The sequence below is a fragment of the Empidonax traillii genome, unplaced genomic scaffold, assembly GCF_003031625.1.
Source record: "Empidonax traillii isolate 1590-97213 ecotype Southwest subspecies unplaced genomic scaffold, ASM303162v1 scaffold531:size451153, whole genome shotgun sequence".
NCBI lineage: Eukaryota > Metazoa > Chordata > Aves > Passeriformes > Tyrannidae > Empidonax > Empidonax traillii.
Window position 1 is genome coordinate 313,742 of NW_020955724.1, and position 26,397 is coordinate 340,138.

At 37.7% G+C, this 26,397-nt stretch overlaps 1 protein-coding gene across 3 annotated transcripts in view; it reads right to left on the bottom strand.

Moving 5' to 3' along the window:
- Positions 1 to 6,218: 6,218 nt before the first annotated feature.
- The window catches only part of LOC114064249 (protein arginine N-methyltransferase 8), a 55,775-nt gene continuing 35,596 nt past the window's right edge, over positions 6,219 to 26,397 (bottom strand). For all 3 annotated transcript variants that reach the window (XM_027897124.1, XM_027897123.1, XM_027897125.1), the window contains exons 5-11: positions 23,076 to 23,139; positions 19,292 to 19,434; positions 18,816 to 18,903; positions 16,154 to 16,269; positions 11,864 to 12,014; positions 9,468 to 9,589; positions 6,219 to 7,828 (exon numbers count right to left, since the gene is read on the bottom strand). In XM_027897124.1, the coding sequence (XP_027752925.1) occupies positions 7,745 to 7,828; positions 9,468 to 9,589; positions 11,864 to 12,014; positions 16,154 to 16,269; positions 18,816 to 18,903; positions 19,292 to 19,434; positions 23,076 to 23,139 (768 nt within the window). In that variant the 3' untranslated portion in view covers positions 6,219 to 7,744. The remainder of the gene's footprint in view (positions 7,829 to 9,467; positions 9,590 to 11,863; positions 12,015 to 16,153; positions 16,270 to 18,815; positions 18,904 to 19,291; positions 19,435 to 23,075; positions 23,140 to 26,397) is intronic.

The window sequence follows — 26,397 nt, forward strand, 5'->3', positions numbered from 1 at the left end:
CCTTTGCAAGGAATTCCACAGCTTAATTTTATTCTTCATAGAGAACCACCTGTGGGGTTTTTTTTCAAATAACAAGCCCTACTAGCCCAAATTAAAAATCAGGACATCAAAATTCCATGCAATTACTGTGCCTATTTTACTGCTATGGTATACAGAATTATCATCAGTAACTTGTTCTTAAGAAATATTGTTGCACTCATCCATTGTGAGATTGCCTAACCAGTTTTTGCTATAGTCTCCTAGCAATTAAGATTGAACAGACTACTAGCCTCTACATACTTTCAGAAGTCAGTACTTTACAGAATACATTCCTCCAAGCTGTAGTTTTAACCCACATTTCTAGTTGCTGCATTCATGTTATATGATTGGGCCAAGAGGGCCTAAAGAAGAGAGAGGGAGCTTAACAGTGTGTGTAAATACTTGATGGATATGGGGAATGAAGAGTAGGGAGACAAACTCTTCTCAAGAATGCCCAGTGACAGGAGAAGAGGCTACAGGCACCAAACTGAAACACAAGAAATTCCATTTGAACATAGGAATTAATTATTTTTTTTTTAAATGTGTTGGTTGTCAAACACCAGAATAGTTTTCTCAGAGAGGTTGTGGAGTTGTCCATCCTTGGAGATACTCAAACCCCAACTATAAATGGTCCTGGACAACCTGTTCCAGCTTGTCCTGCTTCAGCAGTAGGGTTGGATGTTTTACAGGAGATTGATAAATCACAGTGGTACTTTCTGACTTCTAAAATTCTGACTCCTTATAAATGTTCCAAGTTCCATGGGACCAGCAGGATCTCCAGGCTGACTAGATTTATCCTCGCTACCACAGGCATTTGCATGAGTGGACCGTAATAAAAAGAACACATGACAAACAGGCAAATAAGAGATGAGGACAACTTAGTTGAAAAGTTTGATTTAGGTCTGGATTTGATTTCTAAGCAGGTTCCAGAATGGGAATCTTGTATATCACTAAAGTACAAGCTAGAAACATCTCAAGATGAAGGAAAAGAAACAGCATATTGTGCCAATACTGTTGAAAGAACAAGGATGGGAAGAACATAACACAGTATCAAATATTCTGGCAAGCAGAAGTGAATTTTGTATTTGGAGCCATGAACATTAGGTTGGAATAGTCCAGGCATTTGCTCAGATTGAGATCAGACATCCTGCTGCTTAACAGAATTCCTACTTAATGGTATCACTTTAGCAGTAGAATTCAAATGGAAATTTCTCACAGAAGATGTTATGTTTTAATGTCTCTGCGACATTTGTTAGTGGGACGAGTCAGACCAATTTACCTGGTCTTCGGAGTATTTTCTGATTATTTTCTTAGTTACCTCCACATCTTTACTGGTAAAGGATACCTTGACCTTTCGAATTCTGCTGCTTCCATACCCTCAATTCATGGCTTAGAATTTTTTTTCATCATGTGTTTTGTTGTCTATTTGACATACAAATTCTATCCATCACATGCTCCTGCTTCAGCCTGACAGAGCACTTATGTTCCTTGCCTACCTACACTCATCCCATAGAAAGCAAGCAAAATAATGAGCTTTTTTTCTCTGAGATACTCTGTTGGTGGTGGTAATAGCAATTATTTTTACTTCAATCAGATCTCATTAGCTAATGACACTGATTTGTCATGCCAATAAATGTGAAAATATGCCACTATGATGATAAAGTACTTCTGCTAACTGATCAGCATTGCAAGTTACTGTTAATGAGTTACACGTGCCTTTCGGGGCTGCCATTTCATATTCCTGCATCAAAATGGCAGGGCTTGTATGATTTGTGATTAAATGCTGTTGTGACCTTAATACAGGAGTCCATTTCTGATTCTAAGGCTGTGTTTTACTGGAAATGCTGATGGTTCATGTGAGCAAATGGAAAATGGCGAGGCACAAAACCACAGAGTCAATCTGCAAAAGAGGATGTTCTGTTTTCCACATGAAGATTTAGAGGTCAGCTTAGGCTTGATTTTGCTGATGTGCCTCTAAAAGACCACATTTGATGATTCAGAGGAATGACCTGGATAGTAGCCCTGTGTGCTCTGTGAGAAGTAAGACTGATTTTGTGTTGCAGTTGTCATCTCAAAGCTAACATGGTTTCTTTCTGTTTCACAGTCACACTATAGCTCTCTCCAAGCTTTCTCAAAAAATGCTATATTTATGTTGTTTGCATCATCACTTATCTCCAATGTTTGTTTCCACTGAAAAATGAGAAAAATATATCAAACATAAGAAAAGGGAAAATTCAGGGAAATTGTATTGGTACCTGCAGAGACTGGAAAGACAGGCAAAGAGAACAATGTTGATTGCAAGAATTTTAAGATCATAAAAACCTTTTTATTTCCCTTCAGCCGTATTTGTGCCCTGGAATAATTTTTTGTCTAAAGGATGAGTGCTCTGCTTTAGCAGCCCTCTGTGAGCAGTGGTCTGTGTCTTTCTCCATCTCAGCTGTGTAGAGCACGTCTTTTACCATTTTTGTGTCTATCCCCAGAAGCAGCAGCTATTTTCAGGGAACACTCTTGTTCCCTGTAGGCGTACTACTGCCCTGGCTCACCTCAGTCAACATACTGTGCACAAATATAATTTTTCTGGGAAATCTCTAGCTCATTATTCACATCTTCTTTAAATATATTGTTTTATCAGATCTGAAACACCAGGTTTATTTCTTTAGTTGCTCTTCAAGAAGATTTGTAGGTGCTGTAAATTCACATTTAATTTTTAGGAAGTTTAGATCTAAAGGATTTGTCTTCCACCCACGTGCCTGTGTGCTTTGGGGATTAACATCTCTGAGAAATGTTGAAAATAAATGTTTCAAAAAAGACTAGAACCCTCCCACTTTTCCAGTTGGAAGTAATCTGTGAATGCTGAGTACCTATTGAAAAAGAAATCACGTGGCTTTGTTGTATATTCAAACTAGGCAAGTGCACACATTGGCATAAACCTTATATGGCAGTGACCTTATATATGACCTTATATGCCACCCTGAAAATTACTCGTAAAATATGTCCTCAGTGCCACCAACACAATGCAGTAAGAGAACCTGAAGTTCTCTTTGGGGTTATATTCTTTGCAAAACCCTTAGGTACATTTGTTAAAACTTGTGTAACAGAAGCAATATATGCTTAGACTCTGTTAGAAGGACAAAAAAAAAGGGAGGAAGGATTACAGGTGGATATGAGGTGTAATTCATATAAAAGGCCAGGCTGCAATCATGGGTTGTATAGGGAGGAGAGGAGGTACCATGAGGGAACTAAGGTGGGAACTAATTTTATCTTCCAGTATCTAATGCAGATTACAGTGAAAACAGAGCCAGACTCTTCTCAGGGGCAAATAGGAAAATAACAAGAACCAACAGTCCCCATTTAAAACACAAGACATTCCAGTTGAACATAAAGTGCTTATGTGAGATTAGCCCAACATTGGAACAGCTGCCAAGAGAGGCTGGGGAGTCTCTGTTCTTGGAAATCACATAATCCCAGAATGGTTAGGTTTGGAAAGGACTACTGGAGGTCATGTAGTCTAAATCCTGCTCAAGCAGGGTCCCTTAGAGCACATTACTCAGGTGGCTTTTGAATATCTCTAGGAAGGAGATTCCAGATCCTTTCTGGGCAATCTGTTCCAGTGCTCGGTCATGTGCACAGTAAAGTTTTTCCTCATATTCAGGTGGAACCTCCTGTGCATCAGTGTCTGCCCATGGCCTTTCGTCCTATTGCTCAGCATCTGGTCCATCCTGTTGACACACTCCCTTCAGATACTTACATATTTTGATGAGGTTCCCCTCTCAGTCTCCTCTTCTTGAGGCTGAACAGGCCCAACTCCCTCAGCCTTTCCTCTTAAGAGGAAATCATCTTTGTTGCCCTCCACTGGACCTGCTCCAGGAGCTCCATGTCTCTCCTAACTGAGCAGCCCAGAACTGGACACAGCTCTCCAGCTGTGGCTTCACTGTGGCTGAGTAGAGGGACAGGATCATCTCCCTCAGCCTGCTGGCAACACTCTTCCTAAAGCACTCTAAGGTGCCATTGGCCCTCTTGGCCACAAGGGCACTGCTGGCTCATGGACAACTTGTCCACCAGAACCCTCAGGTCCTTCTCTGCAGAGCTGCTTTCCAGCAGGCCGGCTCCCAGCCTGTATTTTCTTATCTTCTTAAAGCAAGCATTTATTCTTCCTTTTATACGTTGGGCCACCTTTATAAAATTACCTTCTAAGTGAATAAAGTTTCTCTTGGTTATGTATAATCAAATCTGTATTTGTTAAATTATCAGTTAATATTAAATTTAAAATCCTGTAAGAAATTATCTCTGAGAAGCTTCTTCAAATTAGCTCTGTAGTAAAAGCATGCCGCCTTGGATAATACTATTGTTTATATTCTGGACTGTTTCAACTCCTATTAAAAGTCTAAGCTGGTGTAAAAAGGCTCTAAATTTCCTAATTTTGCACATAGGAAGGTCCCCAGAACAACCTCTGCAAAAACCAAGCTAAACTTGAATCTTTAGTAACATCTGTCAAGGGCCAGTTCGTGCTGGGAATAAGAAATGCATGTGAGAATGGAGTCATACTGTTTTGTTCTGTAGAGAACCTTGGGAATACAGAGTAGCCCTCCTAACATTACAGACTACTTCCTTAATCCTTACAAGCACTGCAAGTTTGAATTGCCCACTATGCCTTTTAGAGCCATGCTCAGTATTTAACTTTTTTTTGGACGTTTCTTTGTGTTTCAAGTGACAGGAAAATCCCTGAGAGGAGTTTTAATACTTTTGCCTTAGATCAGAGTCAAGGCAGAGGTGACCTGCTTTCTCTTTTCTCCAGGCCTGTACTACTCATCAGGGAAAGTTTTTTGTGTAAATACTGTATTTCAGTTTCTTTCTCGTGCTCTGTCTTCAGCTCATGCTCTTCATTTCCTGTCAGTGGGAGGGAAATTAAATGCTTTAAACATGTGTCTGTTTCAGTTGTCAGCAGTCATTTTGTCATTAGTATTTTAATGTAAAGCTTTGAAAACCAGTGGCTTTGGTTCAACCCTGGAGTTCACAGGAGGCTTTCTTGTCCAAGCCTTGAGAAAATTAGGCTCAGACTCTGTGGTAGGTACCCAGACTTGCTGGATTGCTGAGCAAACCTAAGAGCCTGGTCTGCAAGTTTTTGCGTACCAGTTTCAGGAATGCTGACATAACAGATCCTATGTATGCTGAACTTTTGGTGCTTTTAAAACCTTTGTGATAGGTAACACCTATAATGGCCTTGGAAACCTGAATTTGCTTTTTGATCACTTTGATTTTAAAGACACTCAGCCACACTGCAGTAGGCACTCTCATTTCTTTTTGTGATGGAGCAATATGTGATATGTTTTATAAATAAAGAAAAGCACAAACCAGTTTTCCAGGACTGAGTGTCCCTGAGGTCTGATTGCCATCCCAGAACTGTGCCATTAACAGTATCAGCCAGGACTTAATCTTGTAATGTTGAAGTGAATGGGCAGTTTAAGTACTAAGGCAAGGTGGCCACTGGCCACTGTCGAAGAGAGACCTTCACCTCACTGTCAGTAGTTGAAAGATGAGCCAGAAAGGGCAGTCACTATTCAACACTGCTTAAATGCCTTTCAAATTGGTTAATGAGCTGTCCTGATCAAGGTTTTTTTTTTTTTTTTTTCAGCTTCTTGACTAGTGCTGTCTGTCAGGCAAAAATGGCACATTCTCTATTAAGACCCTTGGGATTATTTTTTTTTATGGTCTTTTTCTTGTTTCAGACAAGGTGTGGGATTTTTTTTCTTCTTTGTTATTCTTTTAATATTAAACTTATTAAAGATTCCTGCAGTGGGCAAGAGAAGTAGATGATTTGAAATGCTGTCAAAGTATAATTCAGGCAAATGAAGCAAGAGTCCTTCTTCTTTCAGTAACAGCTCAGTGATTAGTGGCAAAGGAGAGGATGAAAACATCATTTGAACATCTCTATATAAATGAAGGGGCCTGAGAAAAAATCTGGTAGAATTCTTTACCTTAAAGTTCTAGAATCACAGAAGTGTTACTAGAAAGGGAACTTGCAGAGGGTTTTTTCCCAGTCCATTACTGAAAGAGTAGCTGAACTGATTCCCTGAAAATGACAGTAATATTTGACAGATAAAACCCTAGTGATTTCGTGAGGAAAGTTCTTCATCCTCATTTAAAAAAATGAAAGAAAAGTGCTTTAAAACAACAGTGATGCACTACATTGCAAAAAGCATTTTACTGCTGAAATACAGTTTAATTTCATTCTACATAGATACCATGTGATACAGCCCCTAGACCGTAATCTTTAGACCATAAGAAAATGGAGGCACTGTACAGTTTCTGTGAAGGGAAAATCAATAGATACAGGTTTCTAAAACATGAGAAGTTGACAAATACTGACAAAATACATCTTCAAGTATGCTTTATTTGCAGGTGATTAAAAAGATTTTTAGGCAAAAAACTAGTCAATCTTACCCAATACATGATAGAATGATTCAGTACCTAATGCCAGACAGACTGGAAAATGCGAAGATAGGACTGATGACGCAGTTGTTGATGAATTACATGTGATTAAATGGTCCACATTCATATAGTAAAAAGACCTGATACATACATATACGGAATTATAAGCACTTAATGTTTTAACAATAAGCGGGAGATTTTGTAAGAAAAACAAGGGGCTTAAGGGGATGGGGAAGCTACAGACATCTTAGTATTATCAGAAGCCATTGACATTTTTAAAGACATTAATCTGTTCCTGCAAATCACCGCACTCTTGAGAATAGTATTTGCAATTTAAAACTTATCTAAAACATCACCAAAAGGAAACACTAATTCCTATTTTTTAAAATTATTTTGTATTAAGAATCTTGCAAAGAACTGAAATATGGCATGGCTAAAAAACATGAATTATCCACCATTTCAGAGACTTTGCATTCATCACATTTAAATACTAGGTGTCTGATTTCAGGTCTCATGCAAAATCCAGCTATAAAAACTCACCACAGAATATTTTCAAAGATAAAAAGCTAATGTTTTTTAAAGCTCTGACAGACATCCAGTTGTGAAGGTGAATTTCAAAACTAATGGTCCACATTTTCCAGAGGACATTCAAAAATATAGTTGTTGAACTTCCTGTAAATGCCCAGCTCTTATGTACACTTTGCATGAAGTATTTACCAAAGCTGTAACATTGGATGGACAGTTAATGTCACTGCCTAGAGTAGTGCCAGAGGTAACACCATTATCTTTCCATAACTGCATAATGAGAATTAAATATTCACAAAACAAATTCCTATTATGAAATTACTTTTTTTCCCCATGTACAATATATATATATTCATTTATATTGAATATAAGTCCAGTAATACTATCACAGTAATGTGCTGTAGTAGTCTTTCATAGTGAGAAAACTGCCCTAATCATCTTAACATGCAAAGCTTGGAAGAACCAGAAATTCACAGTAAGTAATACAATTTGTATATGCATCTTCTGCCATCCTGAAGTTAACCAGAACACTCAAGACTGTTGCTTAATTTTTCCTATGTTTGACAAAAGCTACAGTTCTGTATACTGTACATTCACAGTGGGATCCCAGCCCCCTGTACTGTCTGCAAGAAAGATCAAGTTACTGCTCTCCATCAGAGTAAACATTCTAGTAGTTAATAAAATAATCTTGTGAACAGTTGCTCTTAGCTTGAAGCTCAGCAGTTCAAGACTCGATAAAATTCTCCTTTTCATCTCTCTGAAAGGTTTCCTGCTAACGCATTTTGTAGTCATTAGATACTGACATTTCACATAGCTGTCCTTTAAAATCCAAGTCTACTGTGAAATCCAGGTCACGCTGTAAAAAGATTAAAATGTAACATGTAAGTAAGACCATCAGTTTAGTGTATCAATTCAGTTATCATTGCTTGAGTTGAAAAGACCTTCAGATTCAAGAGATACCTACAGTGATTTCTAACTTCTTTTGGTTTTAAATGGTGCTAACACTGAAAAAACAGGGTGTAGGATGTGTAATAGCATTCACCATACAATCTATGCTTAGGTCATATTTCTGTATTCTTCTTGAGGCTGATTTAATATCCCGGTTACTACTAGGAAGCTTCTGAGGTGCTGTTACCATACATATCGTATAAAAATTTCCTGAAGGGTATTCCCCATTGAGATGCTCCTTATCTAGGCTAAAGGGCTCTCACACTAGGGGTTATTCCAGAATAGATCTAGTAAACTTCCCATTGTAGAGAAGCCTGTAGTCGTTCTTTATCTTATAATGACATGGTTTTAGGAAAGAGGCACTACATAGCCCTACAAAAGGAAGCTCTGACTCTACAAGCTCTTGAAAGCCTTCATCTTTCCTTTTAACCAAGGTGGTCTCTCTGTTTTATGACAACTATCAAGAACACATTAATTTTAGCACGTAAATCTGCATTCAGGTGCTTACTGCTGTGCAAACCAATTTGATATTTTATTCATTTCTGTCAAAGAAAATTGATACGCTCAACCCAAAAGAAAATGTTCCAGTCCCCCAAGGACAATATAAAGGTGGAAAACAGACTATTTTCCTCTCTTTCACAGCAAGCTGTAGCTTCAGGGGTGAATGTGTTTCTTTTAATGCCAAGTTTATTTTGTGTTTATTTCTTCCCCTCTACAGTATTCCACTACTATGAAAACCATATCCAAGCTGTGTTTGGCACAAAAATGGAAAAGTAACACAAAAAAGGAAGACAATAAAATGTTAAGATTTGCTGCAATCAACAAACGCAATAGTTCAACAATTACAGCAACTGCAGCTAGGTCTCATAGTCTACTTACAAGTTAAAAGAAGTACTGAATAACTGACATCGAGGGATTCAACCCATAGCACAGAAACTGAGGAAGTTTTCACCAGTCGTAGTATGAAATCCATCATGCTTTAGTTTTAGTCTTGAATAAAACACTGCATTGTTTATGGAAAGCCATAATTTTTAAACAACCCTGTGACTTGATTAGTGTGTTAAGTACATTTGATCAATGAGTTCACACAGACATTCAAATGAATTGTGTCACTTGATTTCCTACTGGAGAGTTCTTGGGCTCTGAGTGGGAAATCACTCACTGGCCATAGATGTGGAACTGAAGTACTTACTCTTGATCATCCTATGTTGGCAGAAGGGATCTTACCACTGATTTAAGTGACAATATGAAGAAACCCTTGCCTACGTGCTTCACAAAATGTGAATAAAGCAGATTGCAGAGGACAGCTGACTGGGTGATGCATTTGAATCCTTTCTCCGCATGCTAGCTTGTTTGCAGGCTGACTTCTGTAACATTAGCACTGCTGTATCATTGCAGTCATCAGCTCTGGTGAAACTGTGACTAGAGCTTTTCCTAATAAACATGAATGCCTTTAGCATTCTCATGGTTTTTACTTGTATGCATTTACTGTTGATTATAGTTTGTGATCAATAGAGTTTGAATTAGAATAAGGGATGCTGACTTACCACATTTTTTGCATTTGGTTTCATGGATATAGTTCCATAGATTTCTTCTCCTCGTCTCACAGTTAAATAGTCCTCTAAGTAGAAGACAGTTTGCTTCCAGTGAGTATAAGGAGCATCAGGTGCTAAAAAATATATACGGGTATTACTTAACAAAATTTCTTACTTGTCTTGCAAATCAAATTAAGACTTGGGAACAATTGCAAAAAACCTTTCTTCTCACAGAATGCTTTAACTTATGTACTATACCAGTAAATGTACTTTATAACAACACAATTAATTCTTTGGCTGTCAGTGGGTTGTCTTCTAATTTTTACTGGAATGTGCCAGACGTGAATCACACCCAGCAAGAAGGATTCCACAAAGGGGGTTACAGAGCAAGACAGGCACTTTTTGATGCTTTCCTTTCAACCCACACATGTTCAAATTGGGGAAATCTTTACCACTAAGTGCTTTGAATGTCAGAAGTCTAAATTAGTTCAAAAAAGAATTACACAAAATCATCAAAAACTATTATTTACAATGCCACAGATGAAACCTTTGATTCATGATCCCTGAACAGCAGATTTTATAGTTTCCCGGAGGATAGAGCTGTTGAAAGGGTACTTGTACCTTGGCCTGGCTTTGGATTTTTAAAAGGCAGATACTGTGGGCAATCTGCCAGAGATGGAAACTGATCTAAATTAATTTGTTGTCTTGCTTAGCAGAATCCCTTTGACACTCCTCTGCTATTTCAGGCTGTAATTTTTTTTTTTTTTTTAATTTAAATTCAAACCTTTGAGCAGTGCCTAATGAAATGACATTGGTTACTTAGCACTTCTAGCATTCTTGCAGTCAGGAGCATCTAGGAAGCTAAGAATACCTAAACAAGTTCAGAGACTTCCTGACTGGGCAAAAATCCTCTGATAAATTTGTCTTCTATTTGTATCCCCAGTCACATGAGGCCATTTTATTATATCATACTAATAATATATTAAGACTGTGTAATAAAATGATGATCTTATTTCATTTCAACATCAATATTAAAAAAATATTTGGATTTTGACATTTTTTGTGACTGGGGAAATACTGTTGTTTTTTCAAAAAACTGTTGAGACAGGAATTTTTAACTTTTTTTTTCCTCCCAAAATTCTAGTATCAGAAGACTGATATAAACAAAGTTTTTCTCAGAAACCACGCTGGCAAACTTGTATCTTCCAAAGGAAAAGTATTTTACCAGATAATTTCTCTCTCTGTGTCCAGACAGTTTTAATGACTACTAATCGCAATATTTAAACGGAGAGATCTTCTTGTAGGAGTTCAGATTCAGACTCTGTTTACTATTTGGACATGCCTCTGTAAAACTCTTAAGTGAAAACATGTTAGACCAAAACTAAATGGAGTTTATATTTTAAATTGTAACTGCTACCTTGTACACACACGTACATGTGTGTATACCCTTTTGCCGGGCTATGTTCCTTGGAAAAGCCTGACATAACTGGAAACTTGTGTGTGTGTGTGTGTGTGTGTGTGTGTGTGTATGTAATGTAGGCACAGGTCTTCAGGTCCACTCCAAATCACATACTTAGTTTCTTCATAATTAAAAAAACTACATATCAATCAAGGGAAACTTCATCATGTCCTACAAACTCGTATATTTTACTGAATTCAGTTTGCCAACAGTCACCAGCTGAGAATCTAGACCAGTCTTCCAGACAGTGGTGACCTTCAGCAACAGATGGCCAAATGACTTTTTTATGGAGTAACTTCTGCACCTGCCTTACCATGATGTACTAAACAGAGGCAGAGAAACGCTTTCTTCAACCTCCTGTATGCGGTCAGGCTAATACAGATGAGGTTTTTGCATTTCTTACAACACTCTGTGGTTTATTCAGTCTGTTAAATGATGCCTTAAAGGAGTGGGTTTATTCTTTTAAATTTCTGCTCACCAAGGTAAGTTAGAGTTTCACATTGTTAGAGATGATTTACATAAGCAGTGTGTGCTTGGAAAGAATTATGATTTTATCCTAGAGTCAGAGACAAGCAAGAGCTTTATTGAGTTTTGGATTTAGGGAAAACTAGGATGCAGAGCTGCTATCTCTCACTGAGCTGATAATTCCCTATCTAATCTGAAAACTTGACATGGTATTTAGATATAACTGGTGAGGAGCATAAACTCCTAGGTCATAATTCCCACTGAACCCTAAGCTTGGTAGCCATAGTGAAATCATGCCTCTGTTTCTATAAAATTCCTATAAGCAGTTGCTCTTTCCCCATCGTGCTCACCTCCCCCAAAATGACAACAATTTTTATCACTGAAATTCAAACCTGGTAGTACATTAAACCTTTCTGTACCATCTGACCAGCAGAACTGCTAGACTGATAGCAACAGAAATGAAATTAAAAGAAATACAGATTACCTGTAGAAAATCCCATCTTCTTGTGGCACTTCGTAAATTCAATATTAAAATAGGTGACCAAGGCATGAATGTAATCATTACGTTGAATTTGGAGGCAGAATGCAGAAGTAAATGCCAATTCTTCAGTCTTCACTGTATAAATATCTACTTCCTGTTTTGAGGAGAAAGAAAAAGGCATTTACATGCAGAAGTCTGTGACTCCCATGCATATAATTGGTCAATTAAAGCTGTGATAGCCTTAAAATGTTTTGGGGGTTTTGCCCTTAAAAGAAAGTATGAAAAAAGCACAACAGGAATAAGAACTTCTGAGGTCTCCTAGCAGAGATCCACAGCAGACTGCAAAATTTGCTTTGACAAGCTAGACTGGACTGGTGGGTGATAGCTGGAGATTTCTGTAATTTTTGGTGTCTTTTTAGTGGTTTTACTGTGGGGAAATTGTGACTTAGGTCTAATGGTGAGGCACATAAAAGGGATCTAGCTCCCTCTCTCTGAGTTGTGTTGGCTCTGCAGGGTAAAGTAGAATCGAAAGAACCAGGAAATATTTTTATTAGAGAAGTCAGTAGAAATTTATCAAAAATATTGAACAGACGGGCTGCCTAAAATGTTGGTCACTTTCACAGTCTTTTTTTTTAAGGACAGAAACATGTTTTTTTTTTTTTTCTATGCAAGGTGTGAGACAAATGTGTGGGGTTTTTTTATTAGTTAATACAATTTTGAGAATGGATGAATCCAGTTTTGGTGATCTCTGAATTCTAGCCTGTCTACCTACATATTCTTATATTCAATGGCACTGCTTATTACAGCTAACTTCACAGGGACAAACACTATCATTGCATAAAATAAATGGAAAAGTCATGATTTACCAGATTTCATTCAGGTTTCAACAACAACAACAACAATAACAACAACAAAATGGGCATAGATATGCAGGGATCTGATAAAAATAGAGCTCTTTATTATCACAATACAAAGATAGAATATTTTAAACTAAGCAGCAGTAAAAGTGTCAAAATTATCAGCTGAGTAAGGGGGTTCAGACCATAGTTGACACTGCATGAAAGACCATGAGATATCCCATGGTACATGTCCCTGTTGCAGAGAGACAGAGAGAGGTTCAGTGTTCACATTCACTTCATAAAGAATGGTTCCTGGACTGTCCTGTGGCACAAATTGGTTTAGGATTGAGCAAACAATGTATAGATGATCATTTAGAATCAACTGTGAGGTTGAGATGCCGTGTCGCCAGCTACTGTATATTTGTTGTTTGAATGGTATCACCCAGGCAGCTCCCTTCTAATGGAACAGCTCTCAATCAGGTTTGCTCATGGAAAAAAAGCTGACTTGCTGCCTGACCCATTTCTTCATACGAATCAGAATTAAGGTTGCTTCTAGAGTGCCACAGCACCTCTTTTCTGATCCCCTTCCCAGACAGTCTCTGAGAAACAAGAATGTTGCATAATTTTTTTTTCTTTTTTCTTTTTTTTTTTTTTTTTTTTTGGTGCAAGGAAGGCAGTTTGTGATTTAAGTAGCATTAGACTGTGTAATCTTGAAGTGGTGTCTGATCTGCAGGAGCTGTAATCTGTACTTGGAAAGAACACAGAAACAGATTTCTGTTTTTTCTTTTTTAGTTCTGTGTCTAGATAGGGAAGGATATTCAGGAAAGCTTAACAATATTTTTTATTACAAACTGGATGTGGCGTGTCCTTTGTTCTTGTTTGGTTTTGTCAGTTTTCGCTACTCTTTCATTGCAGGTTTTTCTACAGGTATGTAAACAACGTTATTTTATTGTTATTTTGTTATTATGTTTGTTATTATTGTTATTGTTATTTTAGTCTCTGGTGCTGACACCATATCAGAATTAACAGGCAGAAAAAGTTTTCAGTCAGTTCAAAACCATATGTATTTTTTCGATATACAAGGGGATCAGAGAAGAAAACACAACTGTTTTACTGAGTTTGAAACAAACTTCCTCTTTTTTTGGCAGTATTACTGAAAGCAGTAAGCCCTCAATAGGACATCTATACACTTATCTTGAGTTCAGTTATTGACTGATGGTTTCAAGATGCTTTGATCCCACTACCCTCCCTGGCTTGGAAGTTAAAACAGAGGAGTCCCACTCCTGTGCCCCTGAGATATATTTAAGAGATCATTCAAAAGGGAATGGCTTCCACAACACAGAACGTGCTGTATTCTCTGCATACCACTCCCGGTACACCTGTGGCCTAGTGGCTAGAGTTCCTTAAAGGATTCAAGACTTATGTTACATCCAATTTCTGAGGAGTACAAAACAGGAAATTTTACTCAAGTCTCCAGCATTTTAGCTAAGTGCCATGGTTACACAGCGTGCAGGGGCTGATGTCTTATTTTGCTGATTTTGTAGAACAATTCAGAGCATCTAAATTGGGAATCAAAATAACTGCAGCAGCACAGGGCTCTGACTGGTCTCTGAGGAATGCATCTAGTGACTAGTCCATCCACTGACTAAGGCAGAGAGAACCCAGACTCATCTGGTAGGCATCCTAAGTTAGCTGGCTTTGGGTTGAATGCACCCCTAAAAATCCCTCTGTGAATCTAATACGAACAAGCTGTGCCATCTTGAAGTGCTGTAATAAAACATTTAAATAATTAAACATTATGGTTTTGTTTATTCTCAAATGTTTTCTTTGGCTAATATAATTTTCTGAATTCACAAATATTTTCAGGATGAAAGAAATATACTTTATATGAATACACCATGTGCAAAAGTAAATTAAATTAAAAAAAACACCCAACAATGCAGATTCTGTTTTTTCTGCTTCATTATTGCTAGCTTGAACATAGGCCTCCCTTTCATTAGCAATTTTCTATTTTTTTAGTGATCAGGTTGTGAGATTAGTGACAGATTCTGGAATGGAAAGTGGTCTCTGACTGTGTAGTTATTACCTGCTTTGCTCTCACAGTGCCACTATATGGCACAGCACCATACAATATATGGACAAAAGATGTCAAAATTAAATATAAAACCTGAATAGGAACACTTTGAAAATTTCTGTCGGTCTTCTTAAAACCAATTACTTTCAAAACCCTTCTAAATAAAGTACTGGATGTGCACTTCATTTAGGGATATGCAGCTTTTTATTCCAGAGAAGCCAACCCATTTTGCCGCTTTACCTCTTACTCTCTGGACATATTTTACACAGAAACATGCTGTTTCTTTTGTGTGTATTGCAATTTTAAATTGCTCTGGCTCAGGCTGTTTTCAGGCACAACCACCCTGTGTTCCCCTCAATGCAGATGGACTGTGCATGCATACGTTATCACACAGAGTTTCTACTTCTGTTCCCTTCTGCTGCTTTCAGTAAAGGTTCTGCAGACTAGAGGTGTGTCTTTCCTACATATGGGAATGCTTAATGCTGTGTTTGTTCCTGGCAAAAAGTGAAAGTGAAAAACGAAAACCGACTCTTTGGGATAAATGAACATACTCTTGGATTCATGGACCTGATCCTTCCACTGCTATTGACACAGACAGCCTTATTTATGAGAGTCGTCCCACATGAGGAGGCTTCCTTCACATGGAAGGAATTTTAGAGCTTTAAAGTATTCCTGCAGGCAGTTCCTGCATTCTTAACATGATCTTGTGAAAAGGGATTAGTGACCATTCTGTCTTATATGTAGGACAGGGTACAAGCTAACCTCTGAATGGAAATGTTGGGGCTGGGAGAATACAGTAATATTCTGGATAAGGCTAAGAACTAGGAAGTTAGACAAATAAATTAGGTTTCATTTCTGATCACATTCTGGAATAAGTTAGTTATATCATCAGACAGACAAGAAACTGATGCTTCCATCTTCTACCACAAATAGAATTAATTTACCCCTTCTCCTCAGCAGCATTCCATCAGTAATTTCCAACCTCTGTTTACAAGAAGGTAGGCCAATTAAAATTCATATCTAAAAACATCATGTCTCTCTTTATCCAGTATTTGCATATGTAAAATTTGTAAGAGTCTAGAGTTACAGCTTGCAGCAGCAGATGAGTAGCATCTTGCTTTTGGGTATTCCATAAGAAATTAAGGTATCAATGTTCATGCTTAGCTCATGTGACAATATTGAGCATGTACAACATACCAATACTGACTAATTTAAAACTGCATGACTTTCCTTCTCAGCATGGTAGCATTCTATGATAATGGCTTCTGCAGCTAGATAAAAGCATGTAAAGATAGCAGTAAAACATAAGCAGCAGGTCTCCAAAGAATCCTACAGTTAGTTGTAAACATTCATAATTAAGTATATTTGGAATTACCAAACCTTTATTAAACAGGCATTGGTCACCACTTGCTTTGGATCTACTATGTCCACCAACGGCTCCTTCATGGCAACATCCCTAATACAGGTCATGTCAAAGCCGTACACATTCTCCCACCCTGCCAATGCAAACAGATGTGCCAAGATTAGCAGTAATAACAGAAAGTACATTTTGTTTCTCAAAGCATCTTTCATTTGAAAGAATTTCTACCATCCCCCAATTTTCAGATTCCCTCTTTAGCTCTTTGCTCTCTGCCCCACTTGTCTATGTCATTATTGCTATTTTACAGATAATGCAGTTGTGGCAAAATAACCCCTCAATGTACACCTTTGAAGAAGTGGCCTTTATTCTTTGGTGTCTCCAAAGCCATGTTATATGAGATTTGTTGATGATTATTGTGGCTTTAGATATTTGAGAGTGTTGCCCAAAATCATATAATATGTCAGGCCGAGTCTTTGGAAAGCTGTTAGGGTTATTCTAGCCTTTCCTATCCATTGTGGTTATTGTGGTGGTTTTTTGAGGTTTGTTTGTTTGTTTGTTTGTTTTCCTTTTTTTTCTTTTGTTTTTGTTTTTGTTCCCCCCCCCCCCCAATAGATTGCTATTCAATCAGCACTTTGCATGCTCTTTTGATTATTTAAGTAGTCTTAGTTTCAGCAAGTGAATTACTGACAGGAGTAGAATTACAGGTGTGTTTCAATATTTAGGACATCCAAGTTTTAATGTGCAAGTACATCGTGGCAGAAAAGTAAGAGAGAGAAGGTGGTGGTGCAGACAGATAGTGAGATGGAAATAACTGAAAACACAGAGTACATAAAGTGAGGGGGAAAGAGAAATTAGAGGTGAAATTAGAAAAGGAAGTGTCTTAAAGGAAAACAAAATTTTAGAAGAGAAAAAAGAACCTGAAGTGTTTTTTTTTCAGTCAGAAAAGAAAAAGGCTCAAGGTCTAGAAAGGAAAGGGTTCAAAAGCAAGGTGAAAAAAATATGTAAAGGATTTTAGGCCAAAATGGCTTTGATTGCTTTACGGAACGGGTGCCTCATACATCCAGTTGAATCTGTACAATTTGTAAGGAATTTACATGTCAAGATCATCATGTAACCAAGGAGAAAAATCTAGGCTGTGCTTAAAGAGGAGATATAATTCTCCCTGGTACCTTCAGAGACTTCTTGTCACCGCCACACTGCACTGGGCTCACTTTTGACCCAAAACAGCAAATATGACCAATTGACAATTCCATGTATTAGCACTGAATTTGATTACAGAAACACCAAACTTTCTTCTGAGGGACAAGGAGTTAGGCATTTTCATTTAAAAGTTGAACCCACTAAAGTAACACAAACTTTTGTGCGTATCTTTCATCTTTCATTAATATAACTGCTTAGGAATTTTGTGATTTTTTTTTTTTTTTTGTCCCCTAGTGGAAAATATCTTTAAGTGAAATTGTTAAGCTCTGAAAAATAAATAAAAGCAAAAAAATTCAAAAGGAAAGAAAAACTGAAATAATGTAAAACTTACTCATTTCATCACAACTATTATGATGTTATGATCAAATAAATCCAAACATGTGTGACCTGGGGACAAGCTGAACATGAACCAGGAGTATGATCTTTTTAGTGACGAAAATGAACCACATGCTAAGACTTGGAGAGTGTCCAACAAAACTGGGTTTGCTTAGCCTGGGACAGCAAAGACTAATGGTGGTATCTACTTGCTATCTGCTGCCACAGAAACAAAGAAGAAGTCAGATTCATTTCTGGTGATGAGGGAATGAAGGCAAATCTCAGGAAGGAAAAGTCAGTCTGGACATGTTCACTCCTAAGGCTGCTTCACTCACAGAAGCTACAGAATCCCCATCTCCTGATGGCAGGGCAGGGCTCTATGAGTGACTTGCTTTAACTGTGAAATCTGGCCTGCTCGTAGCAGGAGCCTGGACTAGGTCACCTGTAGAGGTCACTAATAGCACCAGTTATTCAATGATACTTCAAGGAAACCTTCTGAACATTTTAAAAGCAAAGGAGAAGTCAATTTTATGCATCTATGAAGTATATATATATTTAAAAAATTGGAACCCTTTTTAACATAAAAGTAAAATTGAAATTTCTAATAATTTTAAATTTAAAAATTCAGAGAAAATTTTTTAAAAAATTTAAAAAAGCATTACATGTTGTGTGTTTTTTTTTTTGTTGTTGTTGACAAGCTTATTATGGAGATATAATTTTTTCTAGGTTTATTTCTTCACATTTACAATTAATTTGCATCTTATTATTTTTCTGGTTTTGTTATGTTAAAAGACAAAAACAGGGACCTGCATGGCAAAAGAATATCACCAATTTTCCTGGTTGTTATGATAGATTATATATTTATTAAAACAACCACAAAACTAAATCTCCTATAATCCACATTTTAAATACAGGTAGGGGTATTAATATAACTCTAAGCAAAGTCTACATCAACTTACTGATGCATCTTTGTGCACTTTAAATTACTGCAAGTTTCCTGAATTTATCAGCAGACTAACATGTTCTTAGTGTTAACATTTATACTGTAATTCTGGCCTGGTCAGTGAGATTTCTTGGCTTTTGCAATCCTTTGCCAATACAGAGATTACAGTAAGCCACTATAAATCAAGTATTTTAGGGAAATAACCACAGGAAAGTGTTACTCACAGTGAATTTTGAAGTCCTTGTACTGTCTGTCTTCAATTGCTACCACGTACAAAGCAGCTCGGTCTGGAAACATTAGCCCTCCAGGTTTCTGTTGATGAATTTTGGGGAAATGGATCTCGTAATCTATTCACCTGACAAAGACATCACATTTTGAACTGCACATACAAAAACCAGACAAGCACCCCTTGCATGCCTTTATTGTTTTCCTTCAGATTGTCACACCAGCTTTAATCTCAGCAATTCTCGCAGCCTGTAGCAATGGCATTAGGTAGTGCCTATACAAATTTCACCAGCCAGCAGCTAATCAAAAGCAAAGCTCTTTCACTGAGTTTTCCGTTTTTTATCTCAAAGCCTAAGAAATGGCACTTGGAGAGGTAACTGAATTTTATTCAGGTGCCAGTAGCAAAGGAAAGGCTTGTAGTCAGAAAATAAATGATGATTGCTCCAGCAAGGAGCATGACATGCAGAGCACCTACCAGCCACTTGTCTCGTGCGAAGATGACTGTGTTTAACATTGACTCATAGAACAGACAGTAACCCATCCACTCGCTGATGATGATGTCTACTTTATCCACAGGTAATTCAACTTCTTCCACTTTACCTTTAAATATTGTGATTACTGAAAAGAGAATCCAAAGAAATACGTTTCACATAATAAAACACCTGAACAAGTTCCTTTCTGGTGAATGTCAGGATGACCTTTTCAATATGATTCTCTTCTTGAGTGCCTGTAGATAAGGGGTGACTCCATGTGACTCAATGAATTTTAAACTATTTAAAAACTACTTGCAGTAAGTATAATAAAAAGAAGTTATAGAATAAGTATAAAAGGGGGGGGAAAAACAAAAAAACAAAACAAAAAAACAAAGGCCAAACAAAAACGCCTCATGTTTAAAAACCAGAAAAACAGGCCTTACCTGCTCACCTGCATGATCTCATTTTACATGACCTTTGAAATTTGAAAGATTTCTAGATCATTGACCAAGCAATGCAAAGAATTCACCTATAATCCTTAAAACATGCCTGCAGGTTTACACATTCTCAATATTATCACTGAGATATTAGAGATTATTGAACTAGGATCTCATTCTCATCTGTTTTTCAAATATATGATGATGGATTCCCAATGAGGAAAACTAGGACTTATTCTTTCCATGAATTCTGGGGAGCTGACTCAACTGAGAAAGTCATATCTAGCCTGACAGTACACAAACAAGAAAGTTTGTAAAAACAGTTCTCTCGCAAAAAATAACTTTTCATTCCTTTCTGCTTCATGATTGACTCATTCATCTCTAAATCTTCCATCTGTTTCAGACATGCACAACTTTCCAGAGTTACCCAAAGTGACTGCTGGGAAACATTGTTGTCAGGTACTTCGTCACCGAATTAGTTTCAAGAAAATTAAAAAAATCTGCTAGGAGTTTGATGTAGTAGAATACCAGATCTTCAGAGACACTATGACAACACAGCACATTAAATTACTGGCAATACTGTATACTACTTACAGGACACTGATTATGCCCTGCAAAAGCAAATCAATGAGTAATGACAGAACTCTTCGATACCAGAACAGATATAGTGCTTAATGGAAAATTAAAAGGTGGTCCATATTCAGTTCAGTTGTAACAAATAATTTTGTTTTAGCACAAGTGACACAAGTCACCAATCATTCCTGCTTTCTTAAAAAATACATTTCCTATTTACAAATGTATTTTCAGCTTGTGACAAATACCTTACCACTTGTGTTTCCCTGCTGTTTATATTGTTTGCTGCAGTGCATAAAGTCTCATGGTCCTGGATTCTTCCTTGACCAGGTAACAGATGCATGTGAAATTTAGGAATAAGGTGGACAGGGAATATTTTACTTTCCATTACTAATTGATAACATTATTCTATTACTCTTAATTAATGGCAATTTTTATTGATTAAATGGGCAACTTTCAGTTTGGGAAAGATGAAGGTAATTTAATTTAGCTAGAATTAGATTAGCTGGTTAAGAGTGGAAGTGCGGGTTAAGTGAACTTTAGAACTCAGCCCAGGAAAAATGAGGTTTGTCTTTCCCAAATATGTGCAGTACTAGTATGACTCTAACCAGATGTGACCACTTTATTTGCATAGCAAACTTTTAATCCAGACTGGCCCCTTAAGAGGTTCGGAACACTCTGATTCAGACTGGTAACACAAAATTTCAGCTGGTAAGAGCAACCTGATTGGAAAAGAGAAGAGTTCTCTTCTCTTTGCCATTCTTTAAAATTACTTTAAACATTCAACTTTCTTTCACAGTACCCAATAGTTCATCTGTAGGTATACTGAAGACTATGCACGTCTATAAGCTCCAGACATGAGTTCTCCTTAGTTCTCCTTTCTCCCAAAACTTTCACTGTCTCAATTCTTTCAGAGTGAATTTTAGCACTGTTGACAGCTGCCAGGCACACCTGCAGACTTCGAAGCCCTCTATTTACACCTAGAACAGCCATAGTATAAGCAGCAGCAGCAGCAGCACAAGTTCCTCCCATCTCCCTTTATTTTGATGAAACTTCATAAGGCATCATGTGGGAACAGATTGTGCTGTCCCCAGCTGTATTGTATCTGTTCTGGGTTTTCTCTTGGTTCAGCCCCTTTTGCTGAGTCTGCATTTCTCTAAACATTTAGGGGAAAAAAAAGAAAAACTTCCATGAGCAACAAGATCCTTTGGCTCGGTACTTGGCTGCATTAAAATGAAAGTGAATGCTGGTCAGTGTAGAGTGTGAAAGTGTAAATGTTGGTTCAGGTATGTAACTTGTTTATACTGCAGTCATGCAGACTGCTGAACCTGTCCAGGCAAGTCTCCTGACAAAGGGGAGGGGTTTCCACTTCCTCCTCTACAATTTCTTAGTGACTTGCTCCTTGTAGAGACAGGAGAAGGAAGCAGAGATAAATACCTTCTGCAACCTCTGGAGCACACTGGAACCTTCTAATTTATTCTGACAATTGTCCCTTCACACACAATTCCCGTTGCTGGAAATCCAAATGCAAATTGATTTGTGGTATGCTATTTTTGTTCCTATCTGATAAAAGGCCACTCCAGGAATATATGAGCTGTGCACCAAAGGTGCAGGAAAGCCAAGCTAATATCACACCTCACTGCTTTAGTGCCTTATCCCTACTGTGAAGAAGAGTATTTCGTGGTCCTTTACTTCTTTCTTCTCCTGAACCAAAAGTTGCACATGCTGGCTGGCCTCTTATATCCCATGTCACTGCTGTTTCACACCACACTCCTTGAATATCCATACTGTACAATAAATTCTCCTTCCAAAGAGCTCCGTGTTAGTCGGAAACTGCCAGTGACAGCACTAAAAATCAGAACAAATCTAAACTGGAACAGAAATCTATTCCTGCGCCTTTGCGAGAAGAGCATCAGTGCAGACACAGCTAAAACTGGGGGCACATGGAACAGCCCATCCAGCTCAGACCTGACCTGCTCTGCAGCAAAGGCAAGCTCTTCACAAAGAGCACTTTTTAACAGGAGCTGTCTCACAGCCTCAGTTAAAAAAAGACTGATTTTTTTGGCTGTTACAAAGATATCTTGTGTACTGTGATTTGGAGGAGGACCGAAGGCATGAAATAGAGCTGCTTAGAGATTATTTTGTGCTAAGAATTTTCAGTAGGTTGGGGGTATTTTTAGTGTGTTTTTTCAGAGTTTCCACATTCTTGGAAATTTCATCAGTTTTTCTTCAAGAAAAAAAAAAAGAAGTTTTCTATGCTAGTTTTATTTTGAGAACAGGACATTTTTGTTTGTGTATGTGTTTTGATATGTTTTGGAAAAAAACAGTATTTTTTTAAAGTTGAAAGTTGGAAATCTTAGTGAAAAATCTATATTGCTATAGAATACTTTTTTGCTTTAAACCTTATTTCAATTTGAATGTCAGTGTATGTGTGTGTGTGAATTCTATTTAAGAGATAAGTTGGAATTCAAATGGCAGAATTAATTTGAAAAGTTCAGCTGGGATCTTCTGTCTGCTTTGCTAAACCAAACTGCCTGTTGTTAAGTCCTATTTGCTTCTATTGTCTGTGAGCCTAGAAGGAAATGTGGAAGCAACAGTAATTCCTGTGAAGAATTGTTGTAGTGCCTGGAATGAGACGCTTAGTTTTGTATTTATGTAAGTCAATTCTGCAAAACTACCATTTATATATAAACCACACAACATAAATTAATAAGAGAAAGCAAAACAGTTATCTTCTCTTTTTTCCTGAAGATAAAAGTATTTATTTATGCCTTACTGTTGTCCAAGTGGTTGGCCTTGATAATTTTTTCTGAGTAGTCAGATATACTTGAGCATTCAATCTGGGGAAAAAAAGAAAAAAAAAGAAAAGCAAAAGGAAGAATAATTTATATGTTAAAGATCTCAGCTATGTGAATAAAAACAATATCTACTGAAGGCAGCAAAGACTACAGAACATGGAACCACTGATAAAAAGTAAATCAAACCTGCGTGTGAAGAATCATAACCAATAATATCCTAATATTTAAATTGCAGTCTGTGTTTGAGTTGAACTGGCTCCTACAGAAAAGATTTAGAACTGTTGAAATGTGGGGAAAAAAAGAGGTCCTAAATACAAAATTTATATGATTTATTAGTTGCATTATTTAATTTATTCCTGCTACTTTAGAATATTGCCTCCTCTCCCCAGAAATTCAGCTGAAGGGAATGAATTAGCATGGTGCTATATTTCCACACATATTTTAAAACAAAATACATTCAAATTCTGTGAATAATGTTAAATTTCAAACTATGCCAATACTGGTCTGTGCCAAGAAGCAATTATTTTTCTACATGAAAATTCTATAATCTTTACCAATGGATGCTATCCCAAAAGAATGTGGACATTTTACACATAAGAAATGACTGAAATTTTCTACTTACAAAAAAAATCTAGATCTGCATGTCTTTTCCTCTGGTAAGTTCTGTGCTTTTACTAGGAAAATAATTACAAAGCACTTTCTAGTTTTAGATTTGCCCTTAAATTTGGTACAATCTGCGTACCAGCATAAAAGCCCATGTTTGCAATGACCTTTACTATCTTTTAGAGAAATACTACATTCCATTAATCTGGTTTTTGTGCCCTTTGAAAATCACGGAGGCCAAAGTTGCTTGTAGTCAATGAATCAGTTCCTAATTTACCTCTTCCAAATTTGACATTAAACTGCCAATACTACTTTGCATAATCCTTGTCTCTCTAAATCCCCTATGGGAATGTCAAATAGAACTGTATTATCTCTAATGAAGTGTTTTATATATCCAGCGAATCCCATTTAATCTCTAAAAGCTAAATTGTGCCTGACCTCTCTGATAGCACTCACAGATGGCAGGACAATGGATGGAAGGACACACAAATCCCTTATAATTTTTATATTGTATATGACACAGACAGCAGGCACAATATCAATCCCTGTCCCCATGGGAACTTGACTATTAATTCTACTTGCCTGTGGATGTAAAGTGTTCCTTAAAATGTCTGGCTCAATGGCCTGAACATAAACTAAAACTGGCTTGAAGAAAGGAACACCTGAATATCAGCCCAGAGAGTTCAGGAAAAAAATCCCTTGGGGACAGCACCATCCTTTTGCTCCGTCCAACTTCTTCCCTTTACTGTAAACTCTATAGACTCTATGTCCTGTTTGTAGTTACAGCCACTATAACATACTCATTTTCCTTCAGACACATGATGTGACTCTTGGGGATCGTCCTGTGCTGGACCAGAAGTTGAGTTTGATGATCCTTTTGGGTCCCTTCCAACTCAGCATATTCTGTGATCCTGTGATTTTCCCTGTCTGTATTCACACCTGTCTGGCATTTTCAATTCCACTGCACAGTTTGGATGATTTTTAAATAAAGCATAAGCATGTAGGTGTTTGGAGGTGGCTTTCCAACCTTTCTAAAGAAAATAAATGCGAAGAAATAAGTTCTCTTTCATGAATGACTATGAGTTTCCAAAAATCTGCTTCATTAGCAAAGAAGCAAAATAATAAAAACCTTCAACAATTCAATGTTTCATGAAGGAATAGATACTTAATAAAATAAATTTCCTTTAGGGTAGCTAAAGCTGTTCACCTGCATTTTGACTTGGATTTTATACTGTGGTTGATTTTTTAAAAAGCAACTCATTTCAGAAAAAAAAAAAAGAAAACACCAAATTCTGTAAGTGAAGAAAAATAGCAAAAAAATCAGTGTTGTCAGGATTTTTCCCAGTTCTTTTTCAAGTCAGTGATTTGCTCAAATCTGTCCTATTTAACAAAGCATTTGGATTTTATGAAAACTGTATGTTCCAATAAAATAAGTTTGTACCTGAGTTTTCAGTCACAGAATTACAGAATGCTTTGGGTGGAAGAGACCTCAAAGATGAGCTAGTTCCAACCTCCATTCTACAGGCAGGGACACCTTCCACTAGATCAGGTTGCTCAAAGCCCCATCTATCCTGGCCTTAAACACTTCCAGGGATGGGGCATCCACAACATCTCCAGGCAACCTGTGCCAGTGCCTCAACACCCTCATGTAAAAAATGTCTTCCTTATATCCAATCCAACCTACCTTCTTTCAGATTAAAACAATTGCCCCTTGTCCTATCACTATAGGCTCTGGTAAATAGCCTTTCTCCACCTTTCTTAAAAGCTCATTTTATACATTGAAAGACTACTATAAGAAACCTTCTCTTCTCCAGGCTGAACAACCTCAGCTGTCTCGGGCTGTCTATCTTCATAGGAGAGGTGCTCCACCCCTCTGATCACCTTTGTGGCCTCCTCTGGACCCACTGCAAAAGGTCCACATCTTTCTTGTTCCGGGGGCCCTAGAGCTGGATGCAGCACTTCAGGTGGGGTCTCACAAGAGTGGAGTGGAAGGGCACAATCACCTCCCTCGGCCTGCTGGCCACACATTTTTCGATGCAGCCCAGGACACAGTCAGCTTTCTGCGTTGCAAGCACACATGGCCAGGTCCCATCCAATTGTGCATCCGCTGGTAGCCCCAAGTTCTCTTCTGCAGGGCTGCTCTCAATCAGTTCATCACCCAGTCTGTATTGACATTGGGGATTACTTTGATTCAAGTGAAGGACCTTGCACTTGGCCTCGTTGAAATTCATGAGGTTCACATGGGCCCACTCCACAAGGCTGACAAGATTCCTCTGTGTCGCATATTTTCCCTCAAGTATACCAGCTGCACAATGCAGTTGTGTGTCAGCTGCACACTTGCTGAGGGTGAACTCATTCCCACTATCTTTGTCATTAATGAAGATATTAAATAGGAGTGGTCCCAGTATGGACCCTTGAGTTTCTTCAGCTGTGTCTAGCTCTGTGTGTGTATATTCATTTCTACTTTCATTTTACTACTCAGTCTTTGATCTAATTCTGCAAATGTCTCCTCTTTTACTGTCGTCTCTTTCTGAAACAGTCACCACATTCCCAGATTTCCCCTGGGCTGTGTCCTCATCAGCCCCTTTTTATACAAATCAGCTAACATCTAACATGTGCCTTCATTTCCTGTGTCTGCTTAACTCCTTACCTGAGCTGCCTTGTTTGTTTGAAAATAATATAGAATTCAGGTAGTTT